The 17,359-nt window shown below is 36.9% G+C and overlaps 1 protein-coding gene across 1 annotated transcript; it reads left to right on the top strand.

The window, feature by feature from the left end:
• The first annotated feature begins 483 nt into the window (after positions 1-483).
• LOC132550103 (potassium voltage-gated channel protein egl-36-like) lies at positions 484-12,083 on the top strand. Its single transcript, XM_060214117.1, has 2 exons — positions 484-966; positions 11,164-12,083. Exons 1-2 carry the CDS (start codon positions 484-486, stop codon positions 12,061-12,063), a joined length of 1,383 nt encoding a protein of 460 aa, XP_060070100.1. The 3' UTR covers positions 12,064-12,083.
• The last annotated feature ends 5,276 nt before the right edge of the window (positions 12,084-17,359 follow it).

Consider the following 17,359-nt stretch of genomic DNA (forward strand, 5'->3'; position numbering starts at 1 on the left):
ACACGGGGACTTACACCGGTACTCTTGTGTGTGTATCAACATTAGTACAGCAAAATGACACGTTCCTTTCTGCGATTCCATTCATATCATATGATGTGTTCAATGTGTTTCGTTATATGTGTCAATCTAGAGAGCGTGTTTGGGATCGGAACTATCCACAGCGCATGCATTATGGATATATAATATCCCCATTATACACTGGGGTATGTTGCAGTAAAGATTATTTGCTATGTATAGTATGCCCCATTAATTACTGACAAGGTGGTTTCAGGGCAACATGGACCGCCTTCTTCAGTTGACAGCGGGACGAAGCTATGTTAATCATCAGTCGAACAGATACTCACGCACGTGACAGCAATTTGCATAATTTGTAGAAAGGATGCTGTATTTAAACCGGATGTTGGGTAAACTTAAGCTCGCGTATAATGTTGTTACAGCCACAGTACATTACTAATTACCTGTTTTAGCAAGCCAGTGGCGAACATGTCGACAGCTAACAACTTAAAAGTAAAAGTTAAACTTAACATCAGGGGTGTTCGATTTGAAACGAGAAGTTCTACTTTAGGTTTCTATCCTAACTCTTTATTGGCATGTCTTGATCATAGTTCAGATTATTGGGACGAAGAAAATGGTGAATATTTTTTTGAAAGGGACCCGGATATTTTTAATTCAATACTGAATTTATACACAATACATGAGCTTCATGTGCCGAAGAATATTTGTGGTGCAGTTTTCCGGAAAGAAATGGAGTTCTGGAAAATCCCTGTGTCTTGTATTTCTGAATGTTGCTGGAAGGCTTACTACGAAATCGACGATACAACTGATGTAATGGAAAATCTACGAAAGGCAAACAACGTAAACGGACTGAGAGGAAAAGAGGATGACAATGACGGCATTAATCGGGATAGTATCCGGTACAAGATATGGATAGCCTTGGACAACCCAAAGTCTTCTAAAGCCGCATTGGTAAGCCAAATTAGTTCGATACGTTAATTTAAAAGCTCATGAATACTAAACAACACTGAAGTATGAATCAATGTTGTTAGGTTTTATAGATAATGAATTTCTGGTGATGCTTTAAAGTTCACCAAGTTCATTATTGAATGATTTATCAAACTATCTACAAACCTAAATTTGTACTTCAAAGCTGACCTTAAGTTTAATAGCGTGGAAACCTTTATAGTAATGTATGTAAAATTTGCAAGAAAAAAACAAACATGTACTTTTGTACATTTGTATAACATTAAGTTACATTAAATAGAAAAAGTTCTAAGTGGTATGTAGAACTTAAAAAATAAGAACTTAACATTTCAGTGACACTGAAATACGGACTAAAGAATCATGACATGATTACACCTGTATCACGACCCATATATATGCTAAATAACGACCGTTGACAATAGGGATGTGTAATCGGTGTATTTCCAACTGTCCCAAAACCGAAAATAACAGGTAAAAATTCTCTGGGACAGATGGGAGTTGTGTATATAGGCCAGTAATGACTAAGAAAACAACATGATGAGGTAACAATTAGATAGTTTATTCCGAGCAGGTAAAATACAGGATAACAAATGTTTACCATTATATTATTTACCCACATGTACAGTAGGAATTTATGTATTATTATATCTGAGTAATGAGATATAACTTAAGATGAAATATTTTGAGAACATATATATCAATATATTAATATAATATATTTATTATATATTAATATGAAAATTTCTTCTTAAATTATGATAACGGTCAGAATAAACATAATTTCACACTAAATGCGCACTGTCAGTTAAACTATTACTCCATATGGAGCAAGTATGTGGCTCTGTCTCCATAGTTGATGTAGTCAATCTGGCCATCATTTAGCAGTGTCTTCAAATGGACCAGGCGTTCGTTCAACACTCTGTAGCGCCGTCTCTTCTGTGCGGGCAAACCTCCAACAGCATGTTGAATCAGGCTGACGTCATTGGCAGCTTGAATCTTCTTCAGTACCCTGATGAATAGGTAGATGTTAGGGTGTGCTGACGGGATCCTCTTCTTTAGTTTGCTGTGCCAGCCTTCCAAGTTGTTGGTAGTCCTGGGTCCATCATTGTCAAATTGATTCCAAATATTTCGGTCTCCTTCTACCCATTGTGTTGTGACGTAGTCTGTGAAAATAGTGGTCTCCACCGGTAAGTCGACGTCTTCTAGGTCATTCAAGGCGTTGAACCAGTAGTCTTCAATTCTGTTCAGGGGTACCAGGGGTAGTACTGCTGCTCGTCGAATAAGTCTGTGTAGTGGGTCTGAAGTCTAATCTGTTGAGTCTTTCGCCAGATACATTGGGTGTAGTGGAAGAAGCATCCTTTCAGAGTTATTCCTGGGAAGGCGGCTTTAGCTGCATTCTGGGCGGCAGATTCGAAGTCCGTGAACAGCACTGTGGGGTTGAGTTGCAGATGAAGATCTTCCATCGTTGACTTTAGTTTTTCTAAGAATCGGGTGTAAATAGTCTGTGACTTTCCTGGTAGGAGGGCAAATACAAGTGGGTACATCTGGTTGTCTATCATGGTGTGGAAGGTGTAGAGTTGGCTGAAATACTTCGGGCATGTGTAGAATGTCCCGTCACAGTACAGGGTGGTAGCGGTCGAGAGGGTCTCCAGGCTGTTGGTAGTGGCAAAGGCTAGAATTCTTGAATTGTCTGTGTTGTCATCGAAGAGTAGAAACTGTTCCCCAGGCGTTGGTCTGCGTCCATTCGTTTTCTAAGGCTATAGCAGCAGCTGAAGTGGGTAACTTTGGCAGTATCTTTACTCTGTTTCTGTAGAGGAATGACTTGCAGGAGGGGAAGGTCGGTATCTGTTCCACCATTCGGCGTGTCCTATCTGTCCAGTCTGGTGTCTGTATCTGGGCGATTTCTTCATCGTAGATGCTTGTTATGGGTTTAAGTTCTTCTCTACATCTTCTCTTTACATTCTGCATGATTTTCTGTACATCTACTTTCAATCTGTTGGGTTCATGATTGTGTTGATGTCCCATCTTCACCGGAATGTCATTGGTGGTGTTGATTGTTGCAGGGCAGTCTCGAATGCGGCATCTCCAATAGGTTGTATCTTTGTACTTATTCTTTACCATATAGCTGAATCCGGCCTGATTTAGTCTTCGGCCTCCACGTTGATTAGTTGTGAACTGTGTCTGAACTTGATAGTTAGCCATAATTGCATTGATGATGCCAATTCCAAAATCATGTGATATGTATCTACTCTCCTTGCTTGGATATTTTACTCTCCTCAGATAGCTTGGATATTCATCTCATGATTTTACTCATCTCAAACAGCTTGGGTAGTTGCCTCAACCTCTGGCTAAGTGTTATTGTTTACTGTTCATCTTGAATTATTTTTTAATGACTAAATATTAAATATTCCGATTTAAATTATTAAAATATTTTTGTGAATATGACATAATTTATTAATGTAAATAAATCAATATGCTTATTCAATAATATTTATTAGGTTTATACTTAATTTTTAGAATTTGAATGAAAGATTTGGAAATACAGGAATGACAGTTTGGAAAAATATTTCACATTTAGAGTTTATTTTAAGATATTACATAAATATGAGAATGGAAATAAATCATGATGTCCACTTACCTGTGACTTTTTGGACAGTGGTCTTACCTGTTAAAACAACACTCTCAACCCCTGATCACTTTAACAACAACCCTACTTTTGGGAAAGTTGGGAAGATTATTTATTTAGTTTTGGGACAGTTGGGAATAAACCGTGTAATCTGCATTGTTGTTAGTGTCAATACCGCCAGTACAAATACTCCAACGAGGCATGACAATAAAGATGTAGGGATATTGTGATCTAGGCATGTCAATAAAGATGTAGGGATATTGTGATCTAGGCATGTCAATAAAGATGTAGGGATATTGTGATCTAGGCATGTCAATAAAGATGTAGGGATATTGTGATCTAGGCTTGTCAATAAAGATGTAGGGATATTGCTATATAGAGGTGTCAATAAAGTTGTAGGGATGTTGCTATATAGAGGTGTCAATAAAGATGTAGTGATATTGCTATATAGAGGTGTCAATAAAGATGTAGTGATATTGTGATCTAGGCATGTCATTAAAGATGTAGGGATATTGTGATCTAGGCATGTCGATAAAGATGTAGGGATATTGTGATCTAGGCATATCAATAAAGATGTAGTGATATGGTGATCTAGGCATGTCGATAAAGATGTAGGGATATTGTGATTTAGGCATATCAATGAAGATGTAGGGATATTGTGATCTAGGCATATCAATAAAGATGTAGGGATATTGTGATCTAGGCATGTCGATAAAGATGTAGGGATATTGTGATCTTGGCATATCAATAAATATGTAGGGGTGTTGTGATCTAGGCATGACAATAAAGATGTAGGGATATTGTGATCTAGGCATGTCAATAAAGATGTAGGGATATTGTGATCTAGGCTTGTCAATAAAGATGTAGGGATATTGCTATATAGAGGTGTCAATAAAGTTGTAGGGATGTTGTGATCCAGGCATGTCAATAAAGATGAGGTAGGAAAGGTGTCAAGAAAGGAGGTGTTAAAATATTGCTATCGCGTAGTGTCAGCACAAACAATTTAGGAAAACCTCTTTTAACTGTTTTTGATAAAGACAACGTAAGAATACTGTAATAAAAAACTTGTCTTTATAGACGATGTAGGTATATTGTTATCGTGAGATGTCGATAAAGACGATGTAGGTATATTGTTATCGTGAGATGTCGATAAAGACGATGTAGGTAAATTGTTATCGTGAGATGTCGATAAAGACGATGTAGGTATATTGTTATCGTGAGATGTCGATAAAGACGATGTAGGTAAATTGTTATCGTGAGATGTCGATAAAGACGATGTAGGTATATTGTTATCGTGAGATGTCGATAAAGACGATGTAGGTATATTGTTATCGTGAGATGTAGATAAAGACGATGAAGGTAAATTGTTATCGTGAGATGTCGATAAAGACGATGTAGGTATATTGTTATCGTGAGATGTCGATAAAGACGATGTAGGTATATTGTTATCGTGAGATGTCGATAAAGACGTCGTGAGATGTCGATAAAGACGATGTAGGTATATTGTTATCGTGAGATGTCGATAAAGACGATGTAGGTATATTGTTATCGTGAGATGTCGATAAAGACGATGTAGGTATATTGTTATCGTGAGATGTCGATAAAGACGAGGTAGGTATATTATTATCGTGAGATATCGATAAAGACGATGGCTGTATAGTGTTATTGTAAGATGTCGATAAAGACGATGTTGTATAGTGTTATCGTGAGATGTCGATAAAGACGATGAAGGTAAATTGTTATCGGGAGATGCTGATAAAGACGATGTAGGTATATTGTTATTGTGAGATGTCGACAAAGACGATGTAGGTATATTGTTATCGTGAGATGTCGATAAAGACGATGTAGGTATATTGTTATCGTGAGATGTCGATAAAGACGATGTAGGTATATTGTTATCGTGAGATGTCGATAAAGACGATGTAGGTATATTGTTATCGTGAGATGTCGATAAAGACGATGTTGGTATATTGTTATCGTGAGATGTCGATAAAGACGTCGTGAGATGTCGATAAAGACGATGTAGGTATATTGTTATCGTGAGATGTCGATAAAGACGATGTAGGTATATTGTTATCGTGAGATGTCGATAAAGACGATGAAGGTAAATTGTTATCGCGAGATGCTGATAAAGACGATGTAGGTATATTGTTATTGTGAGATGTCGATAAAGACGATGTAGGAATATTGTTTTCGCGAGATGTCGATAAAGACGATGTCTGTATATTATTATCGTGAGATATCGATAAAGACGATGCCTGTATAGTGTTATTGTGAGATGTCGATAAAGACGATATTATATAGTGTTATTGTGAGATGTCGATAAAGACGATGTTGTATAGTGTTATTGTGAGATGTCGATAAAGACGATGTTGTATAGTGTTATTGTGAGATGTCGATAAAGACGATGAAGGTAAATTGTTATCGCGAGATGCTGATAAAGACGATGTAGGTATGTTGTTATTGTGAGATGTCGATAAAGACGATGTTGTATAGTGTTATTGTGAGATGTCGATAAAGACGATGTTGTATAGTGTTATTGTGAGATGTCGATCAAGACGATGTTGTATAGTGTTATTGTGAGATGTCGATAAAGACGATGTTGTATAGTGTTATTGTGAGATATCGATAAAGACGATGAAGATAAATTATTATCGCGAGATGCTGATAAAGACGATGTAGGTATGTTGTTATTGTGAGATGTCGATAAAGACGATGTTGTATAGTGTTATTGTGAGATGTCGATAAAGACGATGTTGTATAGTGTTATCGTGAGATGTCGATAAAGACGATGTAGGAATATTGTTTTCGCGAGATGTCGATAAAGACGATGTCTGTATATTATTATCGTGAGATATCGATAAAGACGATGTCTGTATAGTGTTATTGTGAGATGTCGATAAAGACGATGCTGTATAGTGTTATTGTGAGATGTCGATAAAGACGATGTTGTATAGTGTTATTGTGAGATGTCGATAAAGACGATGTTGTATAGTGTTATTGTGAGATATCGATAAAGACGATGAAGATAAATTATTATCGCGAGATGCTGATAAAGACGATGCAGGTATGTTGTTATTGTGAGATGTCGATAAAGACGATGTTGTATAGTGTTATTGTGAGATGTCGATAAAGACGATGTTGTATAGTGTTATCGTGAGATGTCGATAAAGACGATGAAGGTAAATTGTTATCGCGAGATGCTGATAAAGACGATGTAGGTATGTTGTTATTGTGAGGTGTCGATAAAGACGATGTTGTATAGTGTTATTGTGAGATGTCGATAAAGACGATGTTGTATAGTGTTATCGCGAGATGCTGATAAAGACGATGTAGGTATGTTGTTATCGCGAGATGTCGATAAAGACGATGTTGTATAGTGTTATTGTGAGATGTCGATAAAGACGATGTTGTATAGTGTTATCGTGAGATGTCGATAAAGACGATGAAGGTAAATTGTTATCGCGAGATGCTGATAAAGACGATGTAGGTATGTTGTTATTGTGAGGTGTCGATAAAGACGATGTTGTATAGTGTTATTGTGAGATGTCGATAAAGACGATGTTGTATAGTGTTATTGTGAGATGTCGATAAAGACGATGTTGTATAGTGTTATTGTGAGATGTCGATAAAGACGATGAAGGTAAATTGTTATCGCGAGATGCTGATAAAGACGATGTAGGTATGTTGTTATTGTGAGATGTCGATAAAGACGATGTTGTATAGTGTTATTGTGAGATGTCGATAAAGACGATGTTGTATAGTGTTATTGTGAGATGTCGATAAAGACGATGTTGTATAGTGTTATCGCGAGATGCTGATAAAGACGATGTAGGTATGTTGTTATCGCGAGATGCTGATAAAGACGATGTAGGTATGTTGTTATCGTGAGATGTCGATAAAGACGATGTAGGTATATTGTTATTGTGAGATGTCGATAAAGACGATGTCGGTATATTGTTATCGCGAGATATCGATAGAGACGATGTCTGTACATTGTTATCGTGAAATATCGATAAAGACGATGTCTGTATATTGTTATCGCGAGATGTCGATAAAGAGAATAGAGAATCGCGAGGTGGCCTAAGCTACTTATAAACTGTTGTATATATAGATATACTGCTGGCTCAACAATTAATATGTACTTATAACAAAGGTGTTTTAGTTTCTGCTTTTAAGATAGGAAACAAGAGGTACTGATATTATGTGCAGTTGTTCAATATCATTCTTATATTGGACAATGGGAAATTATTATCATGTTTATGTCACAGTTATTTTTATATGTCATTAATAAATGGTCATTGAACAACAATCATTCTTCAGTGTTACAACAAAACAAGCTTCAGTTTCTGAACATGTTACCATGCTAACACAAATAATTATATCTGAAGTGTTGTAGTTTCTGCTTTTGTCATTTAAGACAAGATGCGGTACATATAACAGAAAGAATTATTGAAAACACTGTAGACATACAGTACTTAAAACGGAATGTGTTGTACTAGATAAAAAATATCCACGGTTCCTAGACTGTCAAATATTCCTTTCTCAGTACAGTTACATGAAAATACATTTTTACTTTTGTAAGATTAAATGATAAGTATTCACAATATGAAAAAATGGATCAAAAACTGACTGTGGAAGTCTGGAGGATCAGGGAACGTACAACCCGTTAGGTCGTGGCGTTAAACTCGCACGAAACATCAATTCCTTCTAGCTTTGTCGACTCCGTAGCCATAATATTTCCTTGTTTATCTCGCTTTACACCTGCACATAATCAAGATAGGTCCTCAAGCGACATGATATTAGGCGTGTCTGCTTCCAAGATGTTTGGATTGGCGTGAAATCCTTAGATGTTTCTCATTAGAGTCTATAATCAACAGTAATGAAGGAACACGCTGTCAACATTGGTAATAAAAATGTTTGTGATACAATTTCTGACTTGGATAATTGGGTCCATATGAATATAATCGTCATAGACTGATTGCATTTGATAGTGGTTGAGTTCATATAAAAAGAATTTGTCATGCACTATCTGACTTCGATATTGAAAGTCCGTGTGAATCAAACGGAATGCGAAAGTACAACTTTTCTAACGTTCGTATGATGTTCAATGAATATTTTTTACGTAGACATACTAATTCGCTAATGTGTACACGTAGGCTTCCTACACAATATGATTCATCTTGGGATGTTCTGTGAATATTTAATAAAGGGTATTTCAGTAATTCCTTATATTTTGTACAGTTATGCAATCACATAACGTTACACGATGTGCGATGTGCACGCCATGTCTGCACGATTTACGTATGCTAATAAAACTAAACAAAATAAGCTATCGGACATTTGTGCGCAAGTTGTACGGATATATCGCGCAGATGTGCGGTTCTACCAAGGTTGATATAAATTTAGAAATTATTTATAGACAAGTGTGTGGTAAGGTATTTTTAGTTTTCTAACGTTATAAAAATACAGTTAAGTATACTTCCTAATTAAGCCGTATATATATAAGTAAGACACGTGTAAATATATACAGACTGAAAAGTTATTTACGCTCGTAATTTTTGTTTACAAAGTGCCACACGTGACCGGTCCTAGTGTGCAGACAACCATCATATATACATTTTATATGTTAACAATAAATGGACTTGCTTTATCGTCTCGGCAATGAATCATTTAAAATCTTATACCGTTAGAAAAGTTTTTTCCTTTCGTCTGTTTATTATACGTGAAACCTAGACGGTACGGATCCAGACCTGCCACGTACTTTGTATATACCCGTAGACAAGTTAATTTTATTGTTCAAGGCACATCAATCGTTCCTCTGTGAGGCATGAAACTATACGATAGTACAGTATCAGATACACAGTCCTGTGTTATTTTCAAAACTGTCGAATTAAATATTTGATAGGCATATGATCGCTGTTTAGTCATAACTTCACGAGTTTTCCGTTTAATTTCAATCCGTAATATTTTTCAACCGATTTTACCATACTGCGCAAAAAGTGCGATCCTACCGCAAAGTTATGCGCTAGATACTAAATGCTGATATGGCGCGTGTATGCGGACGATTTATGCACGGTGTGCGCACGATGTTTATAGTGCGTTGTGCATTAACGCAACTGTATAATACTATAGATATTTTAACACACACCACTGTGGTGTCAATCCTAATCATCACAACATTATGATCACATAAAATTTTCTCCTTTAATCCTAGACATTTATATCGTAATTTTATGTCATTAATATTGACACTAAATAGATATTGATGACTTTTTATCAGTAATGTGTCCAGGTGATGTATTTCCACGTCCGGACTTACCACATCATGGAACGTAAGGCGATTATAGGAACAATAAATGTAACACGTGCTACCAATACAAGCGGATCGTTTTGGTTAAGATGATGTGGTTTGATACCGGCATTTTAAAAGTATTTAACACAACAATTGGAACATCGTATACAAAATGTTAGAACTATTTTTCATTATGAAAGCTGTGAATTAAACTACACACCCTTTGTGATTGTATCGTTTATTTTGAGAATTACAAAATTAGAGTTAGTTCACAATATTTCTTACATGTACGTATGTATGTTTTAAAATTCCGACGCTTTATATAAACGTACCACTTACAAGCTTACATAAGCACATTTGAAATAAAATATTACCTTTGCATATTTGTAGACCTCTCATTAGATCATTCTTACAATACTTTTGTCCACAATTCCTACATTATCAATTTAACGATAACTTATTTACATAATATATTACTCTTGCATATTTATAGAACTCTCGTGAAATTATTTTTACAATGATTTTTTGACAATATCTACAGTGCCCATTTATTGATATTATCAGTTGTAAGTTGTTTTTTATCTACTGCATGTTACACTTAACATGAAATATTATTTTTGATTTACATTAGAATTAATATCCTGTGATATATAAAGTATACAACACATGCCGTATCTAAGAAAATATGATAAATGACCTAGAAAATTAAAAATACGACGGGAAGGTCAATTAATGATAAGTTGAGAACGACGTGCGTCGTTAGTTATGACATGTTAGTGACGACGACGACGACGACGACGACGATGATGATGATGATGATGATGATGATGATGATGATGATGATGATGATGATGATGATGACGATTGCTTTTCGTCTCCGTGATATGTTACTGCCAATTGAATTTATTATATAGGGTGAAATAACTATTTATAGACTGTTAATCAATACATATGTCGTTACTGGGTTTATCACCAGAGTTATTGTTCATCTATAACAAGAACCCGTCACTGCCATCACATTCTGACTAGATAAATCTACCACTTGTTTGTAACATTTAATTATAACTGGCTCCTGTCCACTATATATATATTTACCACTTCTCAGATCTCTCCATGCTTTTTAACTATTTTTAACATTCTACTTTTGTTTTTTCACCTATTAAAGTGTTTTAACAGAAATAAACACTATGTACTCTTCACAGACGAAGATGTAGTGAGTTTAATTTACACATACTGAAACATCATATACTCCTGCTTTCAGATCTGGAACTCAGTCTACATATTGGTGGTCAGTATCAGTACTCTTGTTTTCTTCATGGCGTCCATGGCCGAATACAGAAGTGACCTCTACTTGTCTATCCTGCGTCCGGAACACGTCAACTACAGTATACCATCCGAGAAGCTCCGAATCTACTACATGAAGGATATGGACCCAAGTTTGTTCGTGGTGGAGTTCATGTGTATGCTGATTTTCACAGCAGAACTCGTTCTAAGTTTCGTGTTATGTCCCTGTCGTAAACAGTACATGTGCAGTCCTATGAAGACAATATCCTTAGTTCTCGTCCTTAGTATGTGGTTAACATTCGCATTTGAGTTTTACAAAGGTGATATGATTGAATCTCAAAGCACAGCCATATTTTTCATGATTGTCCGATTCTTCACAGTATTACGGGTTCTCTTATTTTTGCGACTACAAAAACAGTTCAGTGCTTTCCGCGTTTTATTGTTTGCCATACAATCAAGCCTAAAGGAGTTGTTTCTGTTATGTATAACATTCAGTGTAGCAACTGTCATCTTTGCATGTGCTATATTCTATGCTGAGATATTTCATGATGGTACATATGACAATCTCTTCATCGCTATGTGGTGGGCCATCATCACCATGACTACGGTTGGTTACGGTGATTTTTTTCCGACGACAGCCATGGGTTACGTCGTTGGCGTGTTGTGTGCAGTGAGTGGACTGCTATTATTGGCAATGCCTGTTGCAATCATTGCTTCTAATTTCGCAGATTATTATACACATAATAAAAATAGAATCCGCTATTTAAATTCAGTTCGAGAAGAAAAGAAATTTGTAACGGACGAGAAAAATAAATACAGTAGGAATATTAGTATCAGACCAGCGATGTTAAATGACGACAAAGAACAAAGAGAATGAGAAACAATTTTGGTTTCTCCCTGGATATTATAAACTTGCTATTAACAAACGAAAATATAGCGCAATACCAGAATGCTGTTGTGTTTGCAGTGTGGTCTAAACACTTGTGAGAAATGTCGTTGTTGTGTATTAACGTTGATCTAGGTTTCAACTAACGACAGTGTGATCCATGGAAACAATTGTTACATATTTAATACGTGTGCCTGTGTTATTTTTATATATTTGTGACTGTATACATGTAAGTGTCTGAATTGACGTTCCTATCAAAACGAATGATTCTTGTAGACATGATAAATGTTGTATACACTACGTATTTGCTAGATGTATGTTACAGTAGTCTCTAACTGTAGTTTGGCACGCATTTCTCGTACGTTATCATACACCGGTAAATTCGTGTCAGAATCAAATCACTCATCTATAATAACGGCTTTAGAAGCAACTTAGAGAAACTGCAATTTACGCAATGATTTCTGCTCGAAAAACGTAAAATGATACAACCACTGAAATAGTAATGTTCACTTTGTATTTCGTGAAATTAAAACTCCAATGGCTTGTGATTGGTTCAAAATTAAGTAACAGTTATACGGCTATTTTGTGTGCAAAGAAAACCTGGTGTTTGTATGTTCCATATCCATTGTTGAATTAAAAGCAGAGCGTGCAATAGACTGAAATTGCTCTAAAATGAATATGTTTTATTATTGATGTTGTAACAGACCGGTGTCGATATACAATGACATTGGGCGCTATATTGGTATTGACACAATTGTTTATTCATCCCCTAGTGGAATAAACACTTGAGAAATGTAAACAAGTCGTTGCTAGCTCCAACATAAAATCGATGGAATGGATACAAAGCATTAACAAAAGAACTTTTTACATGTATACCAATTAGGAAAAGGACAAGAACATCAGAATTAAGCATTAAATATTAATGAAACAATTAAAACCGTGCTGATATATAAGCAAGGTCCAGTTCGGAATCGGATCGAGGGCGTACGAATGCAAACATGACCAAACCTACAGTAATAACAAACAAAAACTAGTAGTAATGAGTTAACAGCTACAGCATATTTCTTGGAATTTCTGTTCTGGGACCATTACTGTTCTGGATAACATTTGTCCATGGTTTAATTTCTGTCCCGGGACCATTACTGTTCTGGATAACATTTGTCCACGGTTTAATTTCTGTCCCGGGACCATTACTCTTCTGGATAACATTTGTCCATGGTTTAATTTCTGTCACGGGACCATTACTGTTCTGGATAACATTTGTCCATGGTTTAATTTCTGTCCCGGGACCATTACTTGTATCTGTTTTGGCTAAAATCTGTCCACGATTTAATTTCTGTTTAATATTGTGATAATATTTTGTCGATAATTTACATGCATTTTGTGCTGTTTAAAAAAAATCACTGAATCATTTACGAAAACCTAGTATTTAAACTGTACCTAAACGTCACTGCTACCCCGATGGTTATATAATCACATATGATGTCAGTATGAATGATTCTTTTTTATTCCCATGCTCCATGGGAGCTCAAGTAAACAGTAAGTTTGGTTATATAACAGGCTTGGAATTTTCAGGTAAGAAATATTGTACGACTAGGAAGAAAGGCTGTGTTAACGATTGTACCCCCTTAATGATGAAGTGTCTCTTCCTATTTCCCTCGTGATAGACAACAAACGTCTGATGACTTCGGAGTTCATTGAGCAAATACGCATAATGGCATGACGTGCAGTCTACGTAATTGTTCTCAGCAGTTTCCATGCCCTTGAAATGGGTCCGTTTATAGATGTAGTAACGATGTTAGCTTAACTTTATATCTACATTATTCCTTGTGCAGTGTGAATGTTAGGACTATCTACGTCATACATATACAACAGATAGTACTGATTAATCGTACGTCGATTCACACCTTAATACAAAATGAAGAGTGAAATACCGCAGAGCTAGACAATGGATCAAAATGCATCCTGTAGTTGTTTCGTCCTCCTAAAGACTCGTCAGTGTCGTCTAGATTTTGAAGCCTAAGAGTCGAGTGCGGAAGTACTTTATGCTATTTGTCAATAAAAATGAAAAACAGAAGATGGCTAATATCTGAGAATCAAAGCTGCCATAATTTCTCAAAAAAGTAATTACTGGTCACTATCATCAGACTTATAACACGGATTATGTTCTGATGTGTCCATACTGATATGGCTACAATCGAGTTACTGGCATACTTTATACAATGTGTTTACATATACATGTACTACTGACAAGAAAGATAATATCATGAAATATCCCATATTTTTCGTACAACGCTAGAGCGTTTGTGGGGTTTTTTGTTGGATCAACTTATCCATGTCGGGATTGTCAGGACGAGAAGTTACGGTAACTGGAAACAGTTTGTCAGGAAATCAATATTTTGGAATAAAGATAACGTAATATTGGTTAAATGTTGACAGATTCTGAAGTTTAAAAATGTAGAATTAAAAAACAAAAGAACGCAGCCATTTTGGCATTGTCCAGATTACGACATTACAATCGATTTCTAACTTAAGCAGCCAATGAAACATCGCTGACAAGTGACGTATACACTTTTTTGGTTGTTACTAGACTGGTCCGCGAGGAGTGTGAAACATGATTGGTACTAGGATCAAAAATCAAACGTACAATCATCCCTGTATATATACAGAGAGTAGAATATTTCTACATGTGGTTATATCGCAAACAAATAGAAGACTTGAAGGAATTTTTCGTTCATATTACAGATATTCATCATCCCCTCAAGGGGTTGATCCTTACGATCTTGCCTCATCTTATTTGATTATCTATTAAATAACTTCTATGAAAGAGACACCTCCTTTCATAGATATTAATTAAGGGATCAGGTCAGCAGATAGATGAACAGTAAACTCGATTATAACGAATTTCAAGGGACATTTGACTTTAATTTGCTGCACGAGTTCAGTATGTAGTTAGAACGAAGGGAGGCTAAAACAAAATGTGTTGTAAGCCAAGCTATGTCTAAACACGGCATACCGTTACGTGTTTCAAACAAGTCAGACATCAATAATTATACAAACAAATGACTTTTTTCAGCACTTTCTACACTTACAAATCGACACACGATTCCATGTCTAAGTTTTAAACGGTATATCCAACCATTTGTGGGCTTATAACTTGTGTCCCCAATTCTCTGTGTCAATTCTGCAGATTTGGTTAATAATTCAGGTCCAGACATCGGAATATTTTGAGTTCGTTTCATCAAATCATTGAACCAAAGCTTTGTTCAGTGATTCGTGGCTTCCGCTTCTTAACCGTTTTCGACTTGGCGATACTGACAATGAAAAATGAGTAATGATGTCATCTCTTTTTTTGAATTGTACTTAATGAACTCGCTATGATTTCAAAATATGCAGCTTGTTTTAGTTTTTCTCTTCGTCAATGGGTGAAATAATCATGTACTTCGTCTCCAGTGTCAAAGCCTTACGTTTACACGACGGCGAAGTCACTACTGAAGCATTTAGAATTTACACGTGCAAACAAAGACATCCCAGGGAAATAACACCTTAACACTGAGCAGTATTCACTTTTTTATTTTACCTGTAGAACTAGTGTACCGATCTACTTAACGCTTCGATATTTTCCCTTGGGGAGCCCCATTATATCATTACACAGAAGTCAATGATACGTGAAGGACATCAGCTGAGAAAACGCCCAGGTAACTTTTTATGGTTCAGTAACGATTCGTTGTGCGAGTGTTGAAAATTAAATATTCCCGCGTTTCGGTAGTATAGCGGGAATAGTTCGTCTTCTCAGGCACGTAGAGCACGTGCGTATGCCCAGGTAAGGGTGGGTGCGCGGGTGAATAGTCATTCTCTAGCTCTCCGTCTAGCAGTGCAGTCCAGTTAATGTCTCTATCATATATATAGTATCATAGTTTCTACCATGCAGAACGATTCATTATGCACACTGTCGGACCAGATACAGGCTGCGGTTGGAAAGTCACAAAACGAAATACTCGGGCATTTGGATACATTAATTTCACAAAAGTTGAGCTCGTTTGAGAGAAAAATGTGTGAAAATTCTGAGGCATCTTTAAACAAGATACAAGAAACAATTCAGTGTACGGATACCTACAAATTCAAAAAGAGAAGTTGCGAGGAACAGTACAAGTTCAATACCAAAGTGCGCGGGAAATTATTGGACGCCGCGCAGGCCGTCAGTACGGACATGGACACCGCCAGGCTTAAGATACAGGAGGGTATGTCGCTTATAGACTATCGCAACAAGCTAATTAAGTTGGCGGACAGTTCTGAAGCAGGCTGGAAAACCGTCGATGAGTATGTAGCAAATCCTATAGCGTCGGACTCCGACGATGAAAGGAAAATCGACAGGGCCAGCTCCAAGGCAGTTAAAAAGGCAAAGGCGGAAAAGTTAAAGTCCAGCAGGGGAAGACAGCGTTTCAACCCTTATCAAAGAGAGACTTTTGTGTCCAGGAGCCAGACAAACGCCGCTACTACGACCGACAGAACAGGTCCTTTCCCACGGGGCGGGACCAAGCCCGGTACATGCTTTGGGTGTGGAAAGGCCGGACATTGGCGACAAGAGTGTCCGGAAATCAAAGGAGTCGCCTCGGCTGTATCCGGATATAAGATAAGTGGTTCTTTATTTGATATGCATGAAAAAGTATCGGCGAAGCAGGACGCAGGTAAGGTAGGGGCGACACAGGACGCTCCACGTGTCACATGTGATACTTCGCCAGTGGGGCGCTTGAAGGGTAAGAGCCAGTATTGGGCAGACCAAGGTACCATTGAAGTAGTACAATCTATCATCGAGAGAGGTTATAAAATTCCTTTTCACGAAATTCCACCAAGGGTGTCTTTGTCAAATAACAAAACCGCAAAAGATAACCCCGATTTTGTCGTGGGGGAGATAACTAAGCTTTTACGGTTAGGTTGTGTGTCGGAAGTTTCGTCAGAGCCCGCGGTCATAAATCCGCTCACTGTAGCTTTCAATCAATCAGGTAAGCCCCGCCTAGTTTTGGATTGCAGGCACATAAACCCTTTTTTGCATAAATTCAAGTTTAAATACGACGATGCAAGGGTAGCACGGGATGTTTTCCAGCCAGGAGATTTTTTGTTCACTTTTGATTTGAAGTCTGCTTACCACCATATCGAAATTTTTGAAGAGCACAGGCAATTTCTCGGTTTTGAGTTTGAAGTGGAAGGCAAAACACGCCAGTTTGTTTTCAATGTGTTACCGTTTGGTATCTCTACTGCTGGTTACGTGTTTACCAAGGTTCTAAGG

The sequence above is a fragment of the Ylistrum balloti genome, unplaced genomic scaffold (assembly GCF_031769215.1).
Source record: "Ylistrum balloti isolate Yb309-2 unplaced genomic scaffold, AGI_CSIRO_Ybal_v1 Utg370104, whole genome shotgun sequence".
Classification (NCBI taxonomy): Eukaryota; Metazoa; Mollusca; class Bivalvia; order Pectinida; family Pectinidae; genus Ylistrum; species Ylistrum balloti.

What these genes read in the sequence shown, in the direction of transcription:
- LOC132550103 (XM_060214117.1), top strand. Translation starts at nt 484, where the DNA reads ATGTCGACAGCTAACAACTTAAAAGTAAAAGTTAAACTTAACATCAGG. An exon ending in AGTCTTCTAAAGCCGCATTG is followed by an intron (nt 967 to 11,163) that starts GTAAGCCAAATT and finishes TCCTGCTTTCAG; the next exon opens with ATCTGGAACTCAGTCTACAT.